Source organism: Anguilla rostrata, chromosome 13 (genome assembly GCF_018555375.3).
Source record: "Anguilla rostrata isolate EN2019 chromosome 13, ASM1855537v3, whole genome shotgun sequence".
Taxonomy (NCBI): Eukaryota; Metazoa; Chordata; class Actinopteri; order Anguilliformes; family Anguillidae; genus Anguilla; species Anguilla rostrata.
The window spans coordinates 37941717-37965826 of NC_057945.1; the positions used below are offsets into that span (position 1 = coordinate 37941717).

General features: G+C 46.5%; 1 protein-coding gene across 4 annotated transcripts in view; it reads right to left on the reverse strand.

Moving 5' to 3' along the window:
- Window positions 1-24110, reverse strand: part of LOC135237334 (protein kinase C and casein kinase substrate in neurons protein 1-like) — a 57530-nt gene that overhangs the window by 2105 nt on the left and 31315 nt on the right. For 3 of the 4 annotated variants that reach the window (XM_064304409.1, XM_064304410.1, XM_064304408.1), the window contains 8 exons: window positions 11578-11704; window positions 7612-7768; window positions 6677-6912; window positions 5081-5236; window positions 2366-2541; window positions 1518-1638; window positions 1215-1330; window positions 410-657 (listed from right to left, as the gene is read on the reverse strand). In XM_064304409.1, coding sequence (XP_064160479.1) covers window positions 410-657; window positions 1215-1330; window positions 1518-1638; window positions 2366-2541; window positions 5081-5236; window positions 6677-6912; window positions 7612-7768; window positions 11578-11637 — 1270 coding nt within the window. In that variant the 5' untranslated portion in view covers window positions 11638-11704. Of the gene's footprint in view, window positions 1-409; window positions 829-1214; window positions 1331-1517; window positions 1639-2365; window positions 2542-5080; window positions 5237-6676; window positions 6913-7611; window positions 7769-11577; window positions 11705-24110 lie in introns of those variants that run through there. The other variant, XM_064304411.1, reaches the window with a different exon arrangement.

The following is a 24110-nucleotide window of genomic DNA, read 5'->3' on the forward strand; positions in this document are numbered from 1 at the left end:
GCGGGTACAGATAACAGATGGATGGATGGAACCCAAATCAGTCCCTTAAACTGTGTTCTCGTATCTTGGTACTGGAAATGGTGCGTGTTCTGGAAGAGTTCTGAAAATGGTGCATGTTCTGGAAAAGTTCTGGAAACAGTGCACGTTCTGGAAAAGTTCTGTAAATGGTGTGAATTCTGGAAAAGTTCTGGAAATGGTGCATGGTCTAGAAAAGTTCTGGAAACTGGGTGTGGTCTGGAAAAGTTCTGGAAACGGAGTGTGGTCTGGAAAAGTTCTGGAAACGGGGTGTGGTCTGGAAAAGTTCTGGAAACGGGGTGTGGTCTGGAAAAGTTCCGGAAACGATGCACGTTGATCGCAATTCTGTGGATTGTGGGTCGGGTCGCGCCACGTGCCGCGCGTCTACGCTCACCGGCTTTGAAGCTGAGCTCGTCCTGCTCCTGCCCGTCGTAGTCGTACAGCGCCCGCACGCGCACGCCCGTGTTTGCGACCGCTCCCGCGCCCGCGCCCACACCCGCGCCCACGCCCTTCCCGCTGGAGCCTGACTCCTCCTCGAAAGGGTTGGCGCCACCGTTGGTCTCGTTGCCCGACTGGGAGGCCGGCTGCTCGTCGTCAGACCACTCCGTGGTGTACGCCTGGTTCTTATCATAACTGCTCACACTGGAGAGAGAGAGAGAGAGAGAGGGATAGAGAGAGGGAGAGAGAGAGGGAATGAGAGAGACAGAGAGAGAGGGAGGGAGGGAGAGAGAGAGGGAGTGAGGGAGAGATAGAGAAAGACAGACATACAGACAGACAGACACAGAGAAATAGAGAATTCAGAGGGGGGATGACCTAGAGACAGAGAATGTAATGGTTGAAATCCAATGGTCAAAGTCATATCTTCATGCTTATAAACCACGCTTAAAATCTGAGTCTGAATTGATCGATTTTAATTGAACTGAGGCTGAATAATCTTATTATTGGTCTTGTTACTGTTGGGCTCCAGGGCTATACTATGAAGTTACCTTTTTGTTGGTCACTACCCCAAACAGATTTATCAACTGAGAAAACTTATGAGGAATTATTATAGGAAGTATATTATGTTAAGGACTGGCCGACATTAATTTCTGTGGGAAATCTCCCTTAAAAAGCTTAATGCTTCCATCAGTGACAGCCTGGCTCTGCCCATTCCCCTGGCCTAACCCCCCCGCCGGCCCCCCAGTCCCCCCCCACAGTACCTGCCCCTGTCGCCCGCCTGGGCCAACACGTGGTCCCCCACCGCAGTGACCCCCTCATTGGGCTTCTTCACCTTCTCCCTCTTGGCGACGGGGTGGGCGACATCCGGGTTGTACTCCTGACAAGAAGCAGGAGGGAGAGGAAGGAGACCGGATCAGGGGAAATGTGCCCCTTGTAGCGTAGATTTCAGCACACAGTAGAATACTATGGTTATTGAGATTCAGATCGGAGAATTGAGTCCCCTGTAGGGGACAGAAATAAATTGCTGGGTTTTTAGGAGGACGAGGTGACGGGAGGAAGGGTACCTCGAACTGGGGCCAGTTCATGTGCATGCCAGGACCGTGGTTGTTGCTGAACCACTTGAGGTCCTCTTGAGTGCTGGCAGCGTTGATGGTGCGCTCCAGTTCCCGGTACACTGAGGCGTAGCTGCAGAGCAGAGAGGGGTAGGTGTTATTTTAGGAGACCCTCTGGAGACCCATACATCCCCTTCACCCCTTTTCACCATGGCATGGCAGGTCTGAAGGAGTGAACGTGTGATTCTGCCTAAGTGTGAGCAGGCGTGTCTGTCTACATGGGTACATAGTGTTACTGTACATGTGTGAGTTCATTTGTGTGTGTGTGTGCGTGTGTATGCGTGTGAGTTTAGGAGTCTTGTACCTGTGTATCTGTCTGTATGTGTATGTGTGCATGCAAGCATGTGTGTGTGTGTGTATGTGTGTGTATGTATATGTGTGTGTGTGTGTATGCAAGTGTGTGTGTGTGTGTATGTATATGTGTGTGTGTGTATGCATGTGTGTGTGTGTGTGGGTATGTGCGTGTATGTATATATGTGTGTGTGTGTGTAAGAGACAGGGTGTGACATTGTTAGAGGCTGACAGGGTGAGGGTGTGAGATGGAAGGAGGCTGAGGGAGGGGGGGTGAGAGAGTGACAGGGTGTGACAGGATGAGCAGTCGGGGGTGGGGGGATGAGGGGGAGGTGAGAGAGTGACAGGTGTGACAGGATGAGTCAGTTTGGGGGGGTGGGTGGATGAGGAGGTGAGAGTGACAGGGTGACAGGATGAGTCAGTTTCGGGGCGGTGGGTGGATGAGGGGGAGGTGAGAGAGTGACAGGGTGTGACAGGATGAGTCAGCTTCGGGGGGGGGGGGGACCCGCCTTTGGTTCTCGGTGAGGTTGAGGTGCCGTTTGATGTCCAGCAGCACCTCCCTGAGGAAGCTTAGTCTCTTCTCCTCCAGCTGCTGGCACTGGTCGAACACCTGCTCCATGTGCTCCGTGTACTGCGGCGTGCACTTGCTCAGCTCGTCCAGGGCCTTCTCGTACTTCTCCTTGGCCTGCAAACGCAAACGGCGGCCATCTTATCATCTGCGACCTCTGACTCCTAACCCCCGACCCCCAGGCTCGATCTGTCTTCTGAAATCACATTTGCTGTGACATTAAAGCCAAGCCTGTGTCTGTTCAGGAAGGCACTTAAAGTCCATGAAACATGTAAGGTGTGAGGTCACAATTATGTGATTAGAATGTTCTGGACTGAACATTCTAATGCCGATGCAAAAATCACTACTGGCGACTGAAAGCAATTGAGTTCTAGAACACTGACAAAACATCAACTCTTCAAAGGATAGTGGATCCTTCAGAGGAGATGGTCCACAATGGGAATGAGCTTAACTGTGTTTCACTGTGAAATTAATTTCATTATTTGCACATCTATCAAGGCCGCTTCCCTTCTGAGACGTATTCATTGCTTTAGCTGAGATGCTGCACCGCGTCTGAAAGGCTGAACTTGATATAGCTGCGCTGTCTAAAGGACGTGACAAGGGTTAAGTGGCAGTGACTAATAGCACCCGAGGCTAATGGGTTAAAGGCTAATAAATTGGTCTTATAGGAGCGATGGGAATGCATCATTGAACAGTCCTCGACGATAACTGGGACAAGGGCGATGCTGCAATCGAGTAAGAAGACGCTGCGCGCTGCCCTTAACTGCAGAAACATCAGAGGGAGGCAGGAGGGGGATCATAATTAGACAGAGTCCCGCATCCTAAGCCCTGTCACTCTCAGACAACCTGCCATCTTGTCTTCCAAAAAAACGACAACAACAACAAAAAAAAAGCCATTTTCCACTGCCGGCTCCCCACAATTGGAAAGGACAAGTTCCGGAACATCACAGAGTCTCGGGCTAAAGTAGAGTGAAAGTCACTCCCCCCTTTTTTAAAAAAAACAAAAAACAAAAAAGGCTCTGGAGACAGTGATGAAATGTCTCTCTAAAGACGTGTTCCCCAAAATTCTGCTTAGGAAATGCGTCTTTGGACAACACAAAAACCCCAAGTGGGCAACAATTCATGGAAAACAGTTCTAAATGCAACCCGGTAAAATGAAGAGAGACCCAGCATTGCATTGCTCATCGTTATTCACAGAGCAGTGCCCAAGAGTCGTGCATGAAATGAGAGTAATTCATCGGCATGCATTTTCCTGCCTGAAGGTGTAAATGATTGCAGACCTATTTGCAGTGACTCATTATTTACAGAGAAAAGACTGGCATTTTACACCGTGTTTTGGGGGGAAAAAAGAGTGTGGGATTTGACTTTGAATGTGTAATGAATCTATAATTTAGGCAGGCGGAGGATGTCTGAATATCAAATTACCGCCAACTAGATATGTGGCTGAGCTGGATAACACTGTTCCTCTCAGTTTTTATTGCAGTTGATGAGACCAGAGCTATGTCACATAGTTTTCTGTAAAAAAAAAAAAAGCGTCACACGAATAAAATTGATTTGATTTGAACTGATTTGTCTTGACATAGTAATGGGAGGAGGGTTAGCTTTCACTAAAACCCATAATGAATGGGCGGGGTTACAATTAGCTGTCAATCACTGACCTGCCATCTTGTCTTCCAAAAAAACGACAACAACAACAAAAAAAAAGCCATTTTCCACTGCCGGCTCCCCACAATTGGAAAGGACAAGTTCCGGAACATCACAGAGTCTCGGGCTAAAGTAGAGTGAAAGTCACTCCCCCCTTTTTTAAAAAAAACAAAAAACAAAAAAGGCTCTGGAGACAGTGATGAAATGTCTCTCTAAAGACGTGTTCCCCAAAATTCTGCTTAGGAAATGCGTCTTTGGACAACACAAAAACCCCAAGTGGGCAACAATTCATGGAAAACAGTTCTAAATGCAACCCGGTAAAATGAAGAGAGACCCAGCATTGCATTGCTCATCGTTATTCACAGAGCAGTGCCCAAGAGTCGTGCATGAAATGAGAGTAATTCATCGGCATGCATTTTCCTGCCTGAAGGTGTAAATGATTGCAGACCTATTTGCAGTGACTCATTATTTACAGAGAAAAGACTGGCATTTTACACCGTGTTTTGGGGGGAAAAAGAGTGTGGGATTTGACTTTGAATGTGTAATGAATCTATAATTTAGGCAGGCGGAGGATGTCTGAATATCAAATTACCGCCAACTAGATATGTGGCTGAGCTGGATAACACTGTTCCTCTCAGTTTTTATTGCAGTTGATGAGACCAGAGCTATGTCACGTAGTTTTCTGTAAAAAAAAAAAAGCGTCACACGAATAAAATTGATTTGATTTGAACGGATTTGTCTTGACATAGTAATGGGAGGAGGTTTAGCTTTCACTAAAACCCATAATGAATGGGCGGGGTTACAATTAGCTGTCAATCACCCCCTTTTTTTTAACCAATCAACACAACAGCAGAACACAATGATTAGTCTATATCAGTGAGCTTATGACACAGCAGCAGCTCCTCCCACACTGAGCTTAATGAAGCTTCACTTTACCAGCGCTGGAGTTAACACACGTGGGAGCCACAGGAACACGTGGAGATGGCAACACTGCCCTCTAGAGGAGGCCCACCTTCTGCACGTCCTGTTTGCACTTGTCCACTTTCTCGTGGAGCTTCTTCTGCTGGTCGGGCGTGACGGAGGCCTCAGCCTTGCTATTGGCCTCCCGGGTGGACGCCAGCTTCTCCTCTTTGCACGCTAAGTGGTACGCCTTCTTGGCGGTCTCCAGCTGCGGAACAGGGAAGAGTAGGCGCCCCCTTGAGGCCCAGTCTGTCACTGCACGTCACATGAATATACGTGCGTGTATGCATGCACACATGTATATACACACACATGCATGCACACACATGCACACACCTACACACACACACACACATACACATGCGTATACACACTCACACTGCAGATGTTGAAGCATACTAAATTCTTGATGAATTTAGAATTAATTTTATCCACCTCAGGTACTGTCTCTCAACCTTAGTTATGGTCCAAATCCCCGGTGTGAGTTTGTCATGTTCAGCACAATACTGTCTCACTTAATGAAAAATCCATTATGAGTTCTGCTATGAATACATTAATATATCATATTTAAAAAACCTTGAATTAAATACTGAAAATACTCACAGTCCTCAACTATCAGTGTCCTTTACCGAACGGCTGATCCGAGCATTTGGCAGGTGCTTTTGTCCAGCGCTTACATCCATTGCAGACGCTCGCTTTATACAGCTGGACATTAACTGAGCGCCTTTGCTCAAGGGCATCAACAGCAGCAGCACTTCCACCAGGGAATCGGCCCTACATCCTGAGAGCGATAAACCCAGCTCCGCGGCCACGCCGCTACGCCTCAGCCCTGTGATCAATACGCGCTCCTCAGCGGCGGTGGGGCTTCAACGTGGCTTTAGACCCGCCGAATAAACGCATTAGGCCTGAGGGCTGGAGATCATTACAGCACTCGCCCCTGAAAGGGGGGGGGAACCTTATCCAGCTCACAGCCCTACTGAAGCCACTATTCTGCCTGCTGACTGGTGGCTTAATTAGGTTTAGCAGAGCCAATAGGAACTGCGTTAAGGGCTGTGAAAAAGGGGGGGGGCAGTCTGTTAGACCGATGGGTTAACCGGATTAGACTCTGGAGTCCGAAACAGCCCGGTGTATCATTTCATGTTAGTGTTCCCCGGCAACGGCTGAACCTTCCTCCATCCTGAACTTCAGTGTGTGAAGGTACCCCCCCCCCAGGCAACAGGTGCACCTGGCTCTAAAATGAAGCTGCAGCCAGCATTATTAACCCCCCCCCCCATCCTTAACAGCTGCTGGGGGGGTTATGGATGAGCGGTGTTTCCAGCACAAGCCCCAGGAAATGGCTTTGGTTGGCTGTAAACGAGTAAGCATTTAGATGGTAAATGGACTGCATTCATAAAGCACTTTACAACTGATGCCTCTCATTCACCAGAGCATTTAGGGGTTAGGTGTCTTGCTCAGGGACACTTCGGCACGCCCAGGGCGGGGCTCGAACCGGCAACCCTCTTTTTTTCATGAAGAAATTGATTTTTGATCTTGTGCCATTTGTAAAAAAAAAAAAAAAGAAGAATTGGTGTGTTTGGTGTAAATCTGTAATGGACGTTCAAAATGGCGGCCGCCCTGGAGGCCGACCCCTCCTCCTCCCGCTCCTCACCTCCTTGGCCTTCTTGGCCCAGGGCTTCTGGGCCTTCTTGAAGCCCTCCTCGGCCTCCTTGGTCTCCTTGAAGCCGCCCATCATCTGCTTGTGGTAGGAGTCCTTCTGCCAGTTCTTCACCTTCTCCAGGTCCTCGTTCAGCAGGCCGTTCTTCACCTCCTGGTGCAGCTCGCTCACCTTGTCCGCCTCGGTCATGACCGCCAGCCAGGCGCGCTCCACCGTGCCATACTGAGGACCTGGGGGACGGACGGACGGACGGACAGAAGGAGCAGACAGAAGGAGTGGACAGATGCTGTCAGGGGACGCAGGGTACAGAGAGAGACAGCGAGACACAGGAGCCCGGCACATCCCATCTCTGATTGTGTCAAGAGCAACGCTGTTATTTCTTGTTGCTATTCATTGACATGCTTACTATGTTCAATTACTGCAGTACCAGGTTCCACCAGCAGAGGCTCCCTGACACAGGCCTTTGTATTACATTACATTACATTACAGGCATTTAGCAGACGCTCTTATCCAGAGCGACGTACAACAAGTGCATAGGTTTCAAGATGTAGAGGCGCAAAAGAAACACTAGAGTGAAGTAAGGTAGTAGTTTATTTGTAGAAATAAAGCATGTAACTGTGTTCGTGCACAAACAGTAATGCTATATCTGTCAATATATCTGCTTCGTCATTTCTCTGCTACGTACTACTAAACAGTACGACAACCACGTTTCCATAATCCTTTTCAGGAAATGCTACGACTCCAGACAACTGTAAGCATACCACATAAACACTAAAGGAATTCAATTCGCTATCAGTCGAAATACTTGGATGGTCTTTACAAATGACGTTAGTTGTTTTATGAAGAGAGAGACTGTTTTTATGATGACTGTTAGAACTCAAAAATTGACACGAGTTTGCATGTGCTTGGCAAGGCGGTCCCGCCGAGACCTTTCTCCACCAGCTGTTTCCACCGCTTGGACCAGTCAGTCAGTTGCTGGCTGTAGGCTTTCTCGATTTTGGCACGCTCCTGGATGCAGCTCATGAGGTCATTGCAGAGCCGGTGCCCATCGTCGATCCGCTTGACCGCGCGCTTGTAGTTCCCCACCTGAGCAGGAGGGTCACAGGGTCACAGGGTCAGGGGTCAGGGGTCAGCTTGATTTTAGGCATGCAGAACGGAGACATCATGAACACAAGACACAGTAGATTTCTCAGAGATACAGTTGGTTTCACAGAACTACTCTGAATAACCAAACGTTATGATACAATGATATTGTGATTCTGATATTGTGATAACCGGGTATTTGCATATTATCTACATAAAAAGGGCCGGTGTGGGTGCAGGTTTTTGTTTTAAGCCCAGTAATAGAGCACCTGATTAAACTAAAAAAAACGAATTGTGGTCTTCAATCAATACCTAGTTAAGTGGAATCAGGTGTTGTAGTGTTAGTCTAAAACAAAAACTTTCACCCACACTGGCCCTTTATGGATAAGACTGGACACCCTTGATCGACATCCTCAACAATGGGAAGCAAATGGACAAGCATAGATCTGCCAAGGAACCACATTAACATTAAAATAAGAGGAATAAAGGCTGAGCGTACATTTATAGGATCATTATACTGTATTTGTTTCCTGTATAATATTGCATTTCTGTGTAGCTCTCCATTTAATAACTGAAACACAATATGAGTATATCAGGTAATACCTGTGCGATGCATTTATTCATTGCCTTGCAATACACTGTAGCTTTACGGACTATATTAGCCAGTATGTTAAATGTGACGCAGCAAGCAGAAGAGAAGCCCATATAACGATAGGAAGAGAACCCCGTATAACTACACCCAAATGAACAAGTGCGCAATTATTTGCAAACATTTGGGCGTCCTATTACAAATCATCACAGACAAAAATCAAGTGGAACTCAAACTTAGATGAACGAAGTCCACCTTAAATACCCTGAATTAGGATAGTTAATGGAACATTAATACCAGTGATTAAGGTTAGTGTCACACTGGGCCACTCCTTAACAATTCACACATTCCCAAATAATGTAATCACATACTCGCTCAGTTATTAATAACACTCCTTACAGATCTGGAATCAGTGTTGTGGATATATGATATTGTGTATGTATGCATCGTGGCTATACAGTCTCTATATCAATAGACAGCTGTTCTCCCCTTTTAGCCTGGTACTACCTTAACACAGCACCAGCGGAGCCCGTAGCTCCTCCCCTAAGCCTGCAGGGGCGTGAGTTAACATAGTGTGACGGACAGGGAAGGGGGGCGGAGCCTCAGCTCGTGTCCCTGCATGTGGAGTTGCGTAATGCTACGGCTCAGCGCAGAGGGGGCATCCCGCTGTGGATGTAATGCAAACCGCTCCATCAGGACCAGAGTGACACCCCTGCTCTGACGGGGCAAGGGGAGATGGGGACAAGGAGCCGAGAGCTCTTCCCCTAAATATGCACCAGGTCTCTCAAAACCACCACACTGGGGGACACAGCTCAGGTACTCTCCTTCCTCCCGCGATTACTTCCTGCCACCAGAACTGATCTAGAATAAGCCGACACACCCCCCTTTTTTCCCCCTGACAACACCTGCCATTATTATTATTATTTGAAAGCCATAGCCAGAGGAGTGCTTATCTGCGACTTGCGGAACGTCAGCTGAGGCCAGTTTATCCTCCGAGGGTCAGCTCTGGCTTCACCCGTCACGTCACGTCGCATCGTGTCGAAGTCAAGCCCGGCGACGCGTGTGTTTCAGAGAGTCGGGCGGCCCGACGGGGAGCCGCTGACTTCACCCGTATGACGGGCAGAGCGCGCGAGGCGAGCGGCTAACCTAACGGAACATTCCGTTACCGCCAATCGAAAATACAAACACAGTGCAGGTATTTGGCTTATTCACGGCCAACGTTCATTTATTTACTCTTTATTTGAGGTAAAGAAAGAACAGGCCTGTGTGCACATCCAGCCCAAGTAGGGTGCAGGTGCAGAACAGAAAGAGTACCTATCAGTGGAAAATAAAAGAAAAGATGGCCTCACGCTTTTTTTTTTAGCTCCCACAGATTTATAGCTGCAACACTTCGACCAGGAGGGTCTTTGTAAGGGAGACCAGGTAGGTCAGCCGAGAACTCAGTTGTCTTTCGTAGTGATGGCCCGAGGAATCACGCTGGCGAGACTGTGTCAGGAGATTGTGCAGCCAGTCCAATATTGGTCGTGCTTCGGTGGACAGATGTAGAGACAGTTTTTGTAGGTATTTTCCCAAGACACTGGGTTTAACACCCCTACTTTTTCCAAAAATGACCACAGGATCTTAATGAACAGAGTGAGTCAGTCAGGACCCTTGGTTTAATGCCTCACCCAAAAGACAGAACCTTCTACAGCACAGTGTCCCCATCACTGTGCTGCAGGCACTGCAGTTCTGGAACACTGCGCACGCTGCCTGCACTGTGACATCATAATTGCTTTCGCACTTGCGTTTAACTGGATTATGTAAGCATCAACAAGAGAAATAAATAAACTGACTTTTGCAACACTTCGTGCAAAGTTCCGGAACATTTTCCCGTTCGTTATGGGTTCTTGCCAAAGCGATGTGCAGTCCGGCCATCATGCTGAAGGCACACACACACACATTTTCACTTCACTTCCTTTATAATTTCAACACTTCATTAGAACGCCCACAGAACACACCAAGGACATTTGTGCCCACGCTCTGCTCTGGCTTTGCAGAGCAGTCCACTTTAAAAAAAGGCCATCATCACCTCCGCCTTTCCATCCGAAGGCCACCTGATCGCAAGTCTGTCGTTCTATTACACCAGCAGGCACAGGTCGTTTGGTTACTCCTTGTCACTCAGTGGTGCCCAACCCTTTTCCTGGAGATCTACCATCATGTAGGTTTTCACTCCAACCCTAGCAAAGCCACACCTAATTAAACAGCTTGAAATCTCACACAGCTGCTAATTAGTAGAGTCAGGAGTGCCAAATCACGGTTGAAATTAAAACCTACAGGACGGCAGATCTCCAGGATCCAGGTTGGTTTAACACATCTGCAAACGCACAATTGCACTCGAACACACACAGATCTGCGCCCAGCGTGTGCACACACACAGTCACACACACCACAGGAAGACAGTCTCATCAGCTTCCTGTGTCTCAGAAACGGCTGGGATTCCCTCACGAGAGTGCCAGATGATACCCGTCTCACTTGCTGAGTCTGACGCAGTGGCTGCAGGCTCACTGCCAGAGCTGGTTCCAGGCAAAGGTGACATAGGGCCCCCTGTCCGTGTGAAGGGGCTCCAGACATTTATCTGGAAGCCTCCAAAGGACACTTTGCCTAGGGTCTCCCATAGCTCAGAGCTGGCCCATGTCACTGGAGTCTTTGAGCCGGAATGGTGGCCAAGGAGGCAGACAGCGCAGCCGTGCGTGCTCAGAATGAGTAGCAAACATTAACTGAGTTACAGACCAAATGGAGACAGTCAAAATTCAAATGGGAACAGAATCACAGGCTAAACGGAAACACTTACAGTCCAATCATAAACAGAGTCACAGCCCAAACAGGATAGAGTCACAGCCCAGACAAAAATAGTCACAGCCCGAACAGGATAGAGTCACAGCCCAAAAAAGAAAGAGTCACAGCCCAAACACAGGTAGAGTCATAGCCCAAACAAAAACAGTCACAACCCAAACAGACAGGAACAGGTTAATTGAGGGAAAATAACTGTTCTTTTCCTTTAGTATTTGGACCTCAGTGTGGAGCTCTGTTGTGGCGCTCCCACTTTAAGATCTTAACAGGTCTGGATAACACAATTTTTGGAACAGCTTGGGATTGGGTGACCTGGAAGCCACCGACCAGTGGGCCGTCCACTGAAACGATGCAGAGATAAATGAAACCCTGGAGGAGCAGCAGCTGCCTTTACCTCCCAGAAGCTGTCTGTGGCCTCTTCGAAGCTGGCGGATTCGTCGTAGGAGCCAGACATTTTCCTAGCTGTGATAGAGCAGGCCCGGAGCTGTACACGTCTGCAGCAGAGCAGTGATCTTCATGCACTGTGAGAGAGGGGGGGGGTGAGAGTGAGAGAGAGAGGAGGGGGAGAGAGAGAGTGAGAAAGAGAGAGAGGGGGAGAGGGATGGAGGGAGAGAGAGAGAGAGGAGGGGAGAGAGAGTGAGAAAGAGAGAGAGAAGGGGAGAGGGATGGAGGGAGAGAGAGGGGGGGTGTGAGAGTGAGAGAAAGAGGGGGAAGACAGAGGGAGAGTAGAAGTGAGGAGGGGGAGAGAGAGTGAGAGGAGGAGAGGGATGGAGAGAGAGGGGGTGTGAGAGTGAGAGAGGGAAAAAGAGAGGGAAAGAGAGAGGACAGAAAGAGAGAGAGAGGGAGAGAGAGAAACGAGAGAGGGTAATGAATTCACAGGAAGTATTACAGATTACAGTGTAAACACCCAGCAGAACACCCCGCCCGTGAAATACCATCTTTAGACAAGATGCTCCACACAAAGTCCTCTATGATCCATATGACACAATATTTAATCTCAATATAATCTTCTGTAATTAAGCATACAGTATTAACATTGAAAACACACTGAATGTAACCTTAGTTGGACGTACAGTACAATGAAGATGTCAAGCAGACAAAAGCTTGGTATGTCTATCACCCAAATTCACCCTAATTCGATACCTGAATTTGGACATTTGAGAGAACAAATGTGGGTGACTTTTAATGACTGCATTGGAATAATAATAATAAACATAACCAACAATACAGAGATAGGGTTTGTTTAAAGCATTAGCATGGGGTTAGGTAATCTGTGCATGAGAAATACATGTTGCAAACAGTGAACCTGACAAATAAAAAAAAGATTCATGCTCATGCTCTCTAGGAAATCTACGAGTTTACTGACTCAGTTATTACCTCCTGTGCAAAGAAATGCTTACGCTTTTTAACAGTGCCTTTCTCAGGACACTCATTTTTTCACACACCTTCATGTGATCTTGCCACAGGGACACATTTTACATTCGATTTGCAGTTTAAGAGCAGCAGATCGGAGGAGGGGGATTGAGAGTCAATAAAAGTTTAAAAGACAGAGTACCTGAGGATGTGGTGAGTTAAGAGGATGCACTGCATTAGCGAAAATAAAAGTAACTCGCTAATCCATCTCTCCCTGTGTGTGTGTGTGTTGTATGTGTGTGTGTGAGCGTGTGTGAGCATGTGTGTGTGTTGTATGTGCTGTATGTGTGTGTGTTGTAAGTTTTGTATGGGTGTGTGTGTTCTATGTGTTGTGTGTGTATTGTATGTGTGTGGGTGTGCTGTATATATATTTGTGTGTGTGTGTGAACATGTGTGTGTTGTATGTTTTGTGTGTGTGTGTGTGTGTTCTATGTGTTGCGTGTGTATTGTATGTGTGGTATGTGTGTGTGTGCTGTATATATATTTGCGTGTGTGTGTGTGTGTGTGTGAACGTGTGTGTGTTCTATGTGTTGCGTGTGTATTGTATGTGTGGCGTGTGTGTGTGTGCTGTATATATTTTTGTGTGTGTGTGTGTGTGTGTAGTCAAACTGGAGCAGCTGTTCACAGTGTATCTCAGGTGCTGAGTCACTGCAGACACACAGACAGACACCAGGGGAACAGCCTGACCCGCCTTGGCACCGTCAGAATGAACGCTTCCCTCAAAACCTCCATCACAACAGGCCTCAGGAACCCTGCTGGCAGAACACACTCATGTGTGATGTCACAATGCGGCGAGGCCACTTCAGCTACCCGATCATCATTACATCACCACGGCAACACTCACAAGGCCGGGGAGAGCGCAGAATTCCAACAAGGTTGCCAACAGTTTCTGAGCAGTGGAGGCAAAGGGGTGTCAGAATGATAAATTAGCGAGCGCAGCGTCCGTGTAAGGGCAGTATGCTAGCACTGTGGTAGCGTTGTGCGATGCCTGTGAAACTCATGCTCAAGGTGCTCCTACGAGCAGAAGACGCTAATCTGTTCCTGGCGGGAGGGATACATACAGGAAGTTGCCAGTGTGAGATTTTGCTGTCACAAGCTGCCCAGGTGAAACCGTCTTCATGGCCTTATGGCCTGGTTTCTCTGATCCAATCACCAGTCTGCTAGTCTCACCGAAGGCCGAGGTGAGAAAAACCACCCAGATGCTCTGAGAGGCAAAAGCACACCTCTGCGAAAATGCTGACCGTGCCGGCACCATGTCCTTCAAACCCAAAATGCACCGAAGCTACCAAAACACTGGCACTAGTTTCCTCCCGATGAGAACACTTCATCGCTCATAACACAAAGGCCTAAAAAAACACGAACAACAGGTAGCATTACAGTCGGTGCATCATTTTATGTCTGTCTTTGAAGCAGTAAACCATTCTGTGCTCTTTAGTGTTTCTTTTGTATGTTGTCGATAGCATAAGAAATGTATATATGTAATATATAGTACAGTCAGATGCCCTTTCAGAATGCATATATTACCTGTTGGTTTGCTGGAACATTCTCACAATAGAAGCATGTGGCACTGCTGGCGGTTGAGTGTGAATTCAAGAATTTTGAAAGCGGTGGTCATGGAATGCATTTTTGTGTCAAAGTTGGTCCACATAGACTGCTGTTGTGCTTAACGCCTGTATAAGTGAACTCAGTATTGAGAAATAGTTGTAACCTTTTAATAAATTTAATAAATAACTGTAAAAGGAATTAAACCATAAGAAAAAAAAATATATAAAACGGGTTTTAGATGTTACCTAACGGTTAACAGCTTCATAATTTAGTATGATGTATGACGGTGCATTACAAAGAAAGGTTTATATTTCCTTCAGTGAAACCTTTCGAAGCGCATCGTAGTAAGTAAAGCGGTGAGAGACGCCACGTCCGAGCTCTCTGCAGTGGCGTATTAAAGAGACGCGCCTCATTATGAATGAGCCATCACTGCACAGATGACCCTTTCAGCCGCATTCCCCGCGACGCCATTAGACCGCCTGTCATCCTGAAACCTGGCAGCAGGAGGCAGCCGCGGGCAGGGCCGCTCTTCAACGTTTCGAGCGAGATGATTCACATCTCTACGTTTCAATAATTGACCATTGATTTTCTTTTTTTTTTCTTTTTTTTTCTGGTTTCCAAAACGCTTTAGAAAAAGAGACGGCGCGCTCGCGCTCCCGTTCAGCACCGTAATTGGAACGTAAACGCCGTTTCGTGCTCCTGACTAATGCTGCTTCTTCCTCTGCGCACCATACCCCACATTAAAGGTCACAACTGTTTGCACTGAAACGAGACACAGAGGCAACGATACAAAACATAACGTAGCATAACGTAATGTAGCACAATGTAACGTAATGAGACATAACACAACACAACACAACACAACATAACAATGAGAACAGGCCATTCAGCCCAACAATGCTCTCCGTTTTCCTACCACTAAAGTGTACCTAGTGCTCACCATTTACCTACAAACTAGTAGTACCTAGCACTGTATCAAGCCTGGTCTTGAAAACCCCCCAGAGTTCCTGCCTCTACTACATGACCTGGCTGGCTCTTCCACACAGCGACTGCTCTCTGTGTGAAGAAATACTTGCTGTTGTCCGTGCGGAATTTATCGCGGCAGATTTACGCCATCATGGAGAAGGAAGTGCTGTTTCTGGGCTGTGCCTGCTGCCTGTGGTTAAGGGATGCAATAAAACACCAGTCCCTGAGGTGAGCGTGATGCACTACAAGGGACCGGCAGCCATTTGCAATGAAACACGCCTGTCAATCATCTACTGTACCCCGACGACAGGCCAGAGGCAGCTGTGTTCAGGGAGACTTGCAGACAGCGTGAGACACGGAAGCATTAATCAGCTCCAAAAGTGAATTTGTGCGTGCCTGTGTGTGTGTGTGTGTGCTTGTGTATGTGCTTGTGTGTGCATATTACTGTGTGCGTGTGTGCATGTGCTTGTGTTTGTGTGATTGTGTGTGCGTGCTTGTGTGTGTGTGTGAGTGTTTGTGCATGTGCATGTATGTGGGTTAGTGTGTGCATGTGTGTGCGCTTGTGTTTGTTTGTGTGTATGTGTGCATGTGAGCGTGTGAGTGTTTGTGCATGTGCATGTATGTGTGTTAGTGTGTGCATGTGTGTGCGCTTGTGTTTGTTTGTGTGTATGTGTGCATGTGAGTGTGTGAGTGTTTGTGCATGTGCATGTATGTGGTAGTGGCTGTGTGTGCACTTGTGTTTGTTTGTGTGTATGTGTGCATGTGAGCGTGTGAGTGTTTGTGCATGTGCATGTATGTGTGTGCGTGTGTGTGCACTTGTGTTTGTTTGTGTGTATGTGTGCATGTGAGCGTGTGAGTGTTTGTGCATGTGCATGTATGTGTGTGCGTGTGTGTGCACTTGTGTTTGTTTGTGTGTATGTGTGCATGTGAGCGTGTGAGTGTTTGTGCATGTGCATGTATGTGTGTGCGTGTGTGTGCACTCGTGTTTGTTTGTGTGTATGTGTGCATGTGAGTGTGTGAGTGTTTGTGCATGTGCATGTATGTGTGTGTGTGTGTGTGCACTTGTGTTTGTCTGTGTGCATGTGTGCATGTGAGTGTGTGAGTGTTTGTGCATGTGCCTGTATGTGTGTTAATGTGTGTGCGCTTGTGTTTGTGTGTATGTGTGCATGTGAGTGTGTGAGTGTTTGTGCATGTGCATGTGCACGTATGTGTGTGCGTGTGTGTGCACTTGTGTTTGTCTGTGTGCATGTGTGCATGTATGTGTGTGCGTGTGTGCGCACTCGTGTTTGTCTGTGTGCATGTGTACATGTGCTTCTGTGATCCCCCTGATCTGCAGACTCCGCACTGTGACCCTGGGCTCTGGATGCTGTGAAACGTGGCGAGAAGCAGCACAGCTGATTTCACCCGCGCAGCCTCTGCAGCCAGCGGTGTGATTGTCCTGTGGGAACGGACTGCGCTCTGCAGTCTGCAGCAGCGGTGACTGAGTCACGCAGCGCCGCTCCACCGCTCATCATCAGCGCACATTTCTCACTGTCACAGAAAAGAGAGGAGGAGCCAAACAGGCAGAACCCACTGCGTCCTCACACACCGCCTCAACCTCACAGAACAACTGCGTGCCATCGCAGAATCACTGAATAACCCTGCTCGATTACAGCACAATTTTATACCGGATCTGTTACGGAATCACTAAATAACTGCTCAGTTACAGAATAACTGTGTTCTATTACAGAATAACTGTGCTCTATGACAGAATAACTGTTCTATTACAGAATAACTGTGCTCTGTGACAGAATAACTGTGTTCTATTACAGAATAACTGTGCTCTGTGACAGAATAACTGCGTTCTGTGACAGAATAACTGTGCTCTGTGACAGAATAACTGTGCATACTAGGTCAGTGGCATGTAACAACGCTGTGCACATTCAACCAACCTAGACTTTTTTCTCCTAGTATAATCACCATTAGCTAATCTTTTTTTTTGGTGCACTATCCAGCCAATAGCTACTTTCCCCTCCTTGACCAGATAGGCCTTCCGGCAGCATCCCTGTGGAGGGCTCACACCACACCCACAGCGGCTTTGTACACACACCCCGCCACAGTCCTTTCGCGGAAACGAGCTGTTATTCTCCGAGTACAAATGTCAGAGGCAGACAGCCTGACCCAGACTCGGGCTCCAACAACACGGCTGACATTTTGAGCCCCTGTATAACGCACCATCTTTCTCAGCCTCCTCTGCTATAATGCACCGTTCTTCTCAGCCTCCTCCGCTCATCTCTAACCCACTAGCAAGGCCCACAGCCCACATCCTACACTCTCTCCCAAAATGTGTGGGCCACTGAGAAAGCCCTGCACAGCCAAGGAAGTAACAAATCACCCCTGTCTTAAAAATAAAATAATAATAATAATAATAACAATAATAAAGAGAAAGCTTGCGTTTGTAAATCCCAACCTTGCCATAATAACACTGTCAAGAAATGTAACAGTAAAATAATCCAGACAAATTCACTCTATTACTTGCATAAACTCAGCATTTGATCAGGATTTAATTTCCCCTAGGAGTGTAGTACTCCGCAGACAAACGTTTTATTGAAAAAATGTTACGTTATGTTAAGCAGCTTTTAGGCTCTGCTTCTTAAAGTTAATGTGAGAATAAAACTATTTATTTTGTTATCGAGCAGCATTTGAATGCAGACGCCAGTTAGTTGAACACGATCATTCAGAGAAATTAAAATTTTTAATACATATTAAAACCAGATAAGCATATGCAGCTCAATGTGGTGCAAATAATTTCCACACAGTGTATGTCACACAAAGCTCTGTTTTTAACACAGAGCATCATGGGATACATTCATTCTTATGAATGAAAGGCTTTGAGGTATTTTGTCCCATCCAAGGTCCATGGCTGGATTAGATATATATAATTCACCAATTACTGTAGAGAACTGCTCCTTTAAAAAAAAATATTATAGTACAGGCAATTAAAAAATGAGATGATTGGAAATGGTTACATGCTCAACCAAGATAGCACTGGCTGACAGTGACACTGTAATCTCAGCTAAAATAGTCGGCTGATAAATACAGATGAGATAAGGGAAATATGTAATTAAAAAGAACCCAGAAAGGTTAGCAGTGTTATCCAGGTGTTGCCTATCGAGCCAAGAATTTTAGCTTGTGTTCAGTTGAATGTTCAAACACTTTCTGCATCATGGCACAACACAACAGTTACAAAACAGTCAGTGGGAATAACACTTTATTTCAGTCTCACCAGAATAAGACAGTCCTTGGCAAACACAACTAGGCAATTTAAAAAGCAAAAAAAAATGCATTTCTGTGCTTCTAAAAGTTAAGAAAAAACCGGAAGCTACAATATGATGGAAAGCAAACATTTCTGATCGGCAGGTCATGTGACACACTTGAGCATTGATTCAATTATCCTGGAAAGCCACGAACGTGCCAGTCAGATAGCAAACAACATCCCAAAAAACCAATAACACATCAAACGCCTCACAACGCCCCCTCTAACAGCTTATCCTGTCGGTTTAGAGGTGACCGTCGGAACGGCAAACGCACGCCATCGATTCGCGCCAATCAATTTGCCCAAGGCCCCGCCCCCTGCCTCTGCGGTCGCGCGTACAGCGCGGCGGATTATTCCGCCGTTGCGTAACGTCCCCCAACCCCACGGCGCGGCCTGGCAGCGGAGCAGCACACAGCACAACAAACAGCACGCGCCTCGCAAAGCATCATGGGAAATAATGAGGGGTAGGGGGGGGAGGGGGAAGGAAAAATTGGGTGAAATAATATGTAAATAACAGAAAATATTTAACAGAAAATATTATTTTAATATGTATAATATAGAGAATAAAGAGGGGCTGCTCCCAGAGGAAGATGTGCAGGTGGTGTATCTAAAAGCGCGTTCCACGTCTACTCCCTGTCGCCCATAAGGCCGAGGGGGTTGCCTGAACCGCGCTCCCTCACCTGTCACAGCTCCTTCTCTGCTTTCTCATCATTGTGTGATACAGCGCATCTCTGCTGACCAGGGTCCCGTGTGGGCATTTGTGTGTGTTGTGTGTGTGTGTGAGAGAGAGACAGTGTGTGTGTGTACCACCATGTATGTGCGTGTGCGTGTGTGTGTGTGTGTGTGTGTGTGTGGTGTGTGTGTGTGTGCCTGTGAGTGTGTGTATCGCTGACTGAGGGATAATCCTGTAATATTCCACTTCAATGGTTTATATAGAGTGAGAAGAAAGGAGGGGAGGGGAGAGAGAGAGGGAGGGAGTGTGTGTGTGTGTGTGTGTGTGTGTGTGTGTGTGTGTAAAGCCAGAAGGGTATTTGCAATTATACTGTCACTGACATAGTCAGAGCACATGACTGCATGTTTATTGGTCAGAGAGAAAGAGTAAGAGGATGTGACAGAGTGGTGATTGGCCAAACCTAGTGAGTGGGGAAAGTGGGGTTGCGGATGGTGCTGGGGATGGGGGGAGGGGTTAATGCTGGACAGGGGCATAGGGCTTCCTCCCTGCCTGGGGAGCAACAGGACACATGTACGAGAGTGGGAGGGGCTTAGACAAGAAAGGGAAAATCCACCCCATATGCAGCAGTGGCCATCAGCCAATAGCACAGTAGTGAGACCCAGTGAGGGAGAGGGAGGGAGAGAGAGAGAGAGAGAGAGAGAGAGAGAGAGAGAGAGAGAGGAAAACAGACACGGGATGGGGGTGGGGGGGAGGTTCTTGTATTACCCCTTACAGGAGACAATGGAGGCTACAAAGGCAGGCTGGTCTATGGAGTCAATTAGCAGGGACCAGATGGAGGGAGAGTAAGAGGAACAAACATGACGCAAGGCAGGCACCAATGGGAATCCAGAGCACCGGGCAGCTAGCCCCGCCCCCTCCGATGACATCACATCTTTGCATAGTTACCAGCCACATGTCTAGACAACAATCAGTGCTCCAAAACTATTGGTGACGGTTTATTAAAAGCAACCCTGCTTTTCTAAATGAGGCAATTTGTCAATTCATTCTGATAAGTAGCAAATTACACGCCCGATTTTGGTATGCAATATTTCTGCAGTTTTCAATATAGCAGGGCAGATATCCTACTAGTGCTGTGTTGTAGTGCTGTGTTCCATGAGTAGGGCTGCTATGGGTACTATGTTCTATGAGTAAGGCTGATATGGGTACTATGTTCTATGAGTAAGGCTGATATGGGTACTATGTTCTATGAGTAAGGCTGATATGGGTACTATGTTCTATGAGTAGGGCTGATATGGGTACTGTGTTCTGAGAGTAGGGTTGATATCGGTACTGTGTTCTATGAGTAGGGCTGATATGGGTACTATGTTCTATGAGTAGGACTGATATGGGTACTATGTTCTATGAGTAGGGCTGATATGGGTACTATGTTCTATGAGTAGGACTGATATGGGTACTACGTTCTATGAGTAGGGCTGATGTGGGTACTATGTTCTACGAGTAGGACTGATATTGATACTGTGTTCTGTGAGTAGGGTTGATATCGGTACTGTGCTCTGAGTAGGGGTGTGTTTTATTAAGATTGCAGTCTGTGCAGTTGGCTTATGGCTGATTGGAGGGTTGACATGAATTCAGATGAGGTAGGTGGATATAAGACAGGTATTCACTCGCATTCGCTCTGCATGGCTGCAAACAGAATGAGGAATCAGAGGGAACCTAGAGCTCTGCACAGCTGCACAGTGGAGAGTCTGAAGACCAGGGAATATAAATCAAGAGTGGCAGCCCCGCTAGAGGCTCTAAACAGAAGGTAAAAAATGAAAGTGAGAGAGGAAGAAAGAGAGAGAGAACGTGAGCGAGCACGATGAAAAACAGTCTGATGTAGAAAGAAAGAAGGAAAACGATAAATAAAATATTTGAGGAAAAAGTATTTTAAACAATTGCGAAAAATAACGATGCGTAACTTGTTTATGTTGCAGAGTCGTGCGCTAAACTGTTTTTTAATGAGAAGGGGTAGCGGAGTGGAGTAGGATTTGGCTGAGAACCAACATCGCAAACCGGAACCTGCATCTAAACACCTGCCCTCCTCATTCCACCCGGTCAGCACATAAAATGAGCCGAAATGCTCTCGCTGGAGTGATTTATAACGCCGCAGAATCCTTCTGCCCACACCAACACGCCGGCCACCCGCCCACACAACCCCTACCAGCACAAAAACAGAGCAACTGACACTGAGTCCACCTCCAAAAAAAAAAAATAAAAAAAATCAGCTCAGGTTTGTGACAAATAATAAAAATGCCACACACCCAAACCAGCACAAAAACAGAGCAAAGATTTTCAACTGACACTGAGTCAACCTCCAAAAAAAAAAATCAGCTCAGGTTTGCGACAAATAATAAAAATGCCACACACCCAAACCAGCACAAAAACAGAGCAAAGATTTTCAACTGACACTGTCAACCACCAAAAAAAAAAATCAGCTCAGGTTTGCGACAAATAATAAAAATGCCACACACCCAAACCAGCCAAAAAACAGAGCAAAGATTTTCAACTGACACTGAGTCAACCCCAAAAAAAAAATCAGCTCAGGTTTGGACAAATAATAAAATGCCACACACCCAAACCACGCCAAAAACGAGCAAAGATTTTCAACTGACACTGAGTCAACCTCCCAAAAAAAATCAGCTCAGGTTTAGTGGAACATATTAAATGCCATACAACACCCTACCACACACAAAACAGAGCAAAGATTTTCAACTGACACCGAGTCAACCTCCAAAAAAAAAAATCAGCTCAGGTTTGTGACACAAGTAATAAAAATGGCTGCCGTGTCTTTGGAGTGAGAAAAAAAAAAAAAAAGATTCACAATTCAATCCTCCCAACCACTGGCAAATCTGTGTAGTTCAATTTAATTTAAAGAGTAAATTAAAGTGCAGTGAAGCATCTTTAACCTTTCGGATGTGACAAATGTAAAATATTATGACTACACTTTAGTGTGGGAAGTCAGCTAGCCTTTTTATTATGACCATTAATAGCAGCGCGACAGCCTTGATAGCGCACACAGCCTCCTCATATGAAATCAGACCGTGACATTTCACAACAGCCCAGAGTGTCTCACTACCAAATAATTTACTTTTATAGAAATGTCCAAAAGTTTTTTTTCTTCACATTTTGACACATGCATATACAAAATGGGGATTGTTTGGTGGTTCCTCTCGCTGACGCACAGGTTTATAATGTTACATTACATTTACATCACATTACAATAACTTAGCAGACGCTCTTATCCACAGTGATGAACAGTAGTGGAGAACATCAGTGTTACTCATAGCAATACAAAAACTGCAGCATCACCATGGGCCACAGCCCATTTATAATCACTAAGTGTAGTGTCAACCCAGTGACTCCATTTGTATTGTAGCTAAATAAACTACCATAAGACCAACATTTTACTCAGCCATACCTACTTTGATAATAAACTATATTTACGTAGCTGCCCGGTCAGGTAGTAGAGGCATTTTCAAGACTAGGCTTGATACGGTGTTAAATACTGTGTAGTCTATAGGTAATCAGAGCACAAATTTAGTCAGGAAAATGGTGAGCATTGTTGGGCTGAATGGCCTGCTCTCGTCATTATGTTATGTCATGTTACTGTATGTCACTGTATGTTATGTTACTGTGTGTTACTGTATGTCATGTTATGCTATGTTAGCTGTATCTAATATATAGTATCTAGTATATAATATAGTGGCAAGCTCCATAAGCTGGTATCAGATTCTGTCAGCAGGCAGCACTGTCTGCAGCTGGCATCCCTACAGGGTGGCACATGACTGGGCTTAGCATCGCCAAGGCGGGGGAGAGTTTCAGAGGGCCAATCCCATCCTGCAAGAGCGAATCACCCGACCAATCGGGCGACTGCATTCTGCAGGCAACAGCTGCACGGGAACCCTACTCCTACATGACGACTGCTCAGCTCAGCCGAGTGAAGAAACAGTGGCTTGCATTACATTACATTACAGGCATTTATCCAGGGCGACTTACACACCTTTTTTTACACATAGCATTTGCATTCATTGCATCCAATTATACAGCTGGATATATACTGAAACACTGCAGGTTAAGCACCTTGCTCAAGGGTACAACGGCAGTGTCCTACCTGGGAATCGAACTTCAGACGTTTAGGTTACAAGACCAGCTCCTTAGCCATTATGCTACACTGCTTGCCACATGGATTTCAAAGGAAAGGAAAAGTATGCTAGTCTGCTCTCTCGAGGATTAGCAGAGCTCTCTGCCTGCAAGTACAACAGTGCATTTAAAAGACAAATCTGCAGACAAAATATTTGTTTAAAAAAAAAAATAGATACGTATTCACAATGCCCCCCTGTGACTCCTTCCCTTCCTTCTCAGCGGACTGAATCTCTCAAGCTTGTGATACCGCCAGCTAGAAATCAGCTGCAGGAACCTGTCCCGTGTGGAAAAGGCTGGGCCTGCTGTCTGGCATGCAATATTAATGCAGGGACACAGACCCCGTCCATTTGCTAAATGAAGACCGAGGTCCGGACGCAGACAGATGCTGCAGAGCAAACCGGGGGAGGGGGGGGGGGGAGGCAGCCGAACCTCCTGCTGTCCTGGATTAATTTACAGACCCTTTCAACCCACATAACCTACATTTATATGCAGTATACACACACACATGCACCCACATACACACACACACACACACACACATACACATACACAAACACATGCACCCACATACACATACACATACACATACACACATGCACCCACATACACACACACACAAATAGGCATACACACACATACATGCACATATGCACATCCACACACACACACACAGACACAGACACACTACACAAACATACACACACACACACAGACACAACCATATACACACACGCACCTACACACACACACACACACACACACACACGCACACATAGACACAGACACACTACACAAACATACACACACACACATATGCACACACACTTACAGGATTGAAAGTCATGGAACAGCG